The sequence below is a fragment of the Oncorhynchus clarkii genome, chromosome 12 (assembly GCF_045791955.1).
Source record: "Oncorhynchus clarkii lewisi isolate Uvic-CL-2024 chromosome 12, UVic_Ocla_1.0, whole genome shotgun sequence".
NCBI classification, from domain to species: Eukaryota; Metazoa; Chordata; class Actinopteri; order Salmoniformes; family Salmonidae; genus Oncorhynchus; species Oncorhynchus clarkii.
The window spans coordinates 90780435-90782507 of NC_092158.1; the positions used below are offsets into that span (position 1 = coordinate 90780435).

Genomic DNA, 2073 nt, shown 5'->3' on the forward strand with positions numbered 1-2073 from the left:
TTATGTCAAATCAGTGATTCTGTGAAGGAATAAGAACAAGGCTGAAATACCCAGTCGTAGTCTTCTACTACCAAGTCTCATTTTCACTTGGCTTTTGGAACAAACAATTAACAAACATGAGAAATTCAGAAAATGTAGATTTGGCAAATCCATATGAAAATGCAATGTGAGAGGCAGGACACTTTATAACAAGGCAACAGTAAACAGGTTGTCCCCGACGAATGATGCACTTATCCAATAAGAAGCTAGCATGTGTTGAATATGACCCCGTGTCTGGATGTCTACAATGGCTTACTGCTCACTATATCAGTGTGCTCATGAACCTGATCAGTAAAACTCACCGCAGTCTCTCCAGTGTATAGAGGGGATCCTCTTGTACAGAAGAGAGCAGCTTAAGTCCAGAGTCTCCTGGAGTATTTCCTGGAGTATTTGACCTCAGAGCTGAAGCCAGAGAAGCACAGCCTTTCCCTGTGATGCTGCAGCCTGCCAGCCTGTGGAAAGTGAGGGAGAAAATCTACACAATATAAAAACTTCCAGAAAATATGTCAGTTTTGCATCTAAATACAATACAATCAATGGTAAAAACTGAAATTGCCTTCAATTATGACATCAGAGACTAAAGCCCAATTATGACATCAGAGACTAAAGCCCAATTATGACATCAGAGACCAAGGCAGGAATTTAATCAGCAGTCCACTGGAAAGCTGACAGTGCTGACAATATGTTTCCATTGTTTGTGGAAATCTCATTCAATCTAAATGTAGCGCATCTCAACTCAAGCATTACCTTTGAAAGTCCCATTGTCAGCTGTCCAGTGCACTGCCTTGGATTAAATCCAGGACCAGTGAAATGGAAGTTAAACTCTGTGAGGGTTAGCCTTACCTCAGTGTCTCCAATTGACATTGTGGATTCTCAAGTCCAGCACAGATGAATCTCACTCCTGAATCCTGGAGTTTATTTCCTCTCAGGTCTATCTCTCTCAAACTTGAGGTGTTTGAGCTGAGAGTTGAAGCCAGCATTCATTCAACTTGGAGAGAGATGATGCAAATAAGTAATCCACACAAATCTATAACTAAATTAACCAGGTTTCCATCCAACCTTTTTATGTGTGCAAAGTACATTTTGGATAAAAAATGTCATGACAGGCCTGATGGAAACAGCAAATTTGGTGGTAAACCTTCCAAATGTCGACAAAACAAAATATGCTAGCCTCCCGAGTGGCGCAGCGGTCTAAGCCACTGCATCGCAGTGCTAGAGGTGTGACTACAGATCCGGGTTCGATCCGGTTGAGACGGCGCACAATTGTCACAGTGTCGTCCGGGTTAAGGAAGGGTTTGGCCTGCTGGGATGTCCTTGTCCCATCGCGCTCTACTGACTATTTGTGACGGCCAGGCGCATGAACGCTGACTTCGGTTACTGAGCTGTACGGGGTTTCCTCTGACACATTCAAATCAAATCGTTATTTGTCACACGTGCCGAATACAACAGGTGTAGGTAGACCTTACAGTGAAATGCCTAATACAACAGGTGTAGTAGACCTTACAGTGAAATGCCGAATACAACAGGTGTAGTAGACCTTACTGTGAAATGCCGAATACAACAGGTGTAGTAGACCTTACAGTGAAATGCCGAATACAACAGGTGTAGTAGACCTTACTGTGAAATGCCGAATACAACAGGTGTAGTAGACCTTACAGTGAAATGCCGAATACAACAGGTGTAGTAGACCTTACAGTGAAATGCCGAATACAACAGGTGTAGTAGACCTTACAGTGAAATGCTGAATACAACAGGTGTAGTAGACCTTACAGTGAAATGCCGAATACAACAGGTGTAGTAGACCTTACAGTGAAATGCCGAATACAACAGGTGTAGTAGACCTTACAGTGAAATGCTGAATACAACAGGTGTAGTAGACCTTACAGTGAAATGCTGAATACAACAGGTGTAGTAGACCTTACAGTGAAATGCCGAATACAACAGGTGTAGTAGACCTTACAGTGAAATGCTGAATACAACAGGTGTAGTAGACCTTACAGTGAAATGCCGAATACAACAGGTGTAGTAGACCTT

At 42.6% G+C, this 2073-nt stretch overlaps 1 protein-coding gene across 1 annotated transcript in view; it reads right to left on the minus strand.

The window, feature by feature from the left end:
• Positions 1-392: 392 nt before the first annotated feature.
• The window catches only part of LOC139422598 (syntaxin-binding protein 4-like), a 113915-nt gene continuing 112234 nt past the window's right edge, over positions 393-2073 (minus strand). Inside the window, exon 14 of the mRNA XM_071173743.1 lies at positions 393-514. Within this exon, the coding sequence (XP_071029844.1) occupies positions 393-514 (122 nt within the window). The remainder of the gene's footprint in view (positions 515-2073) is intronic.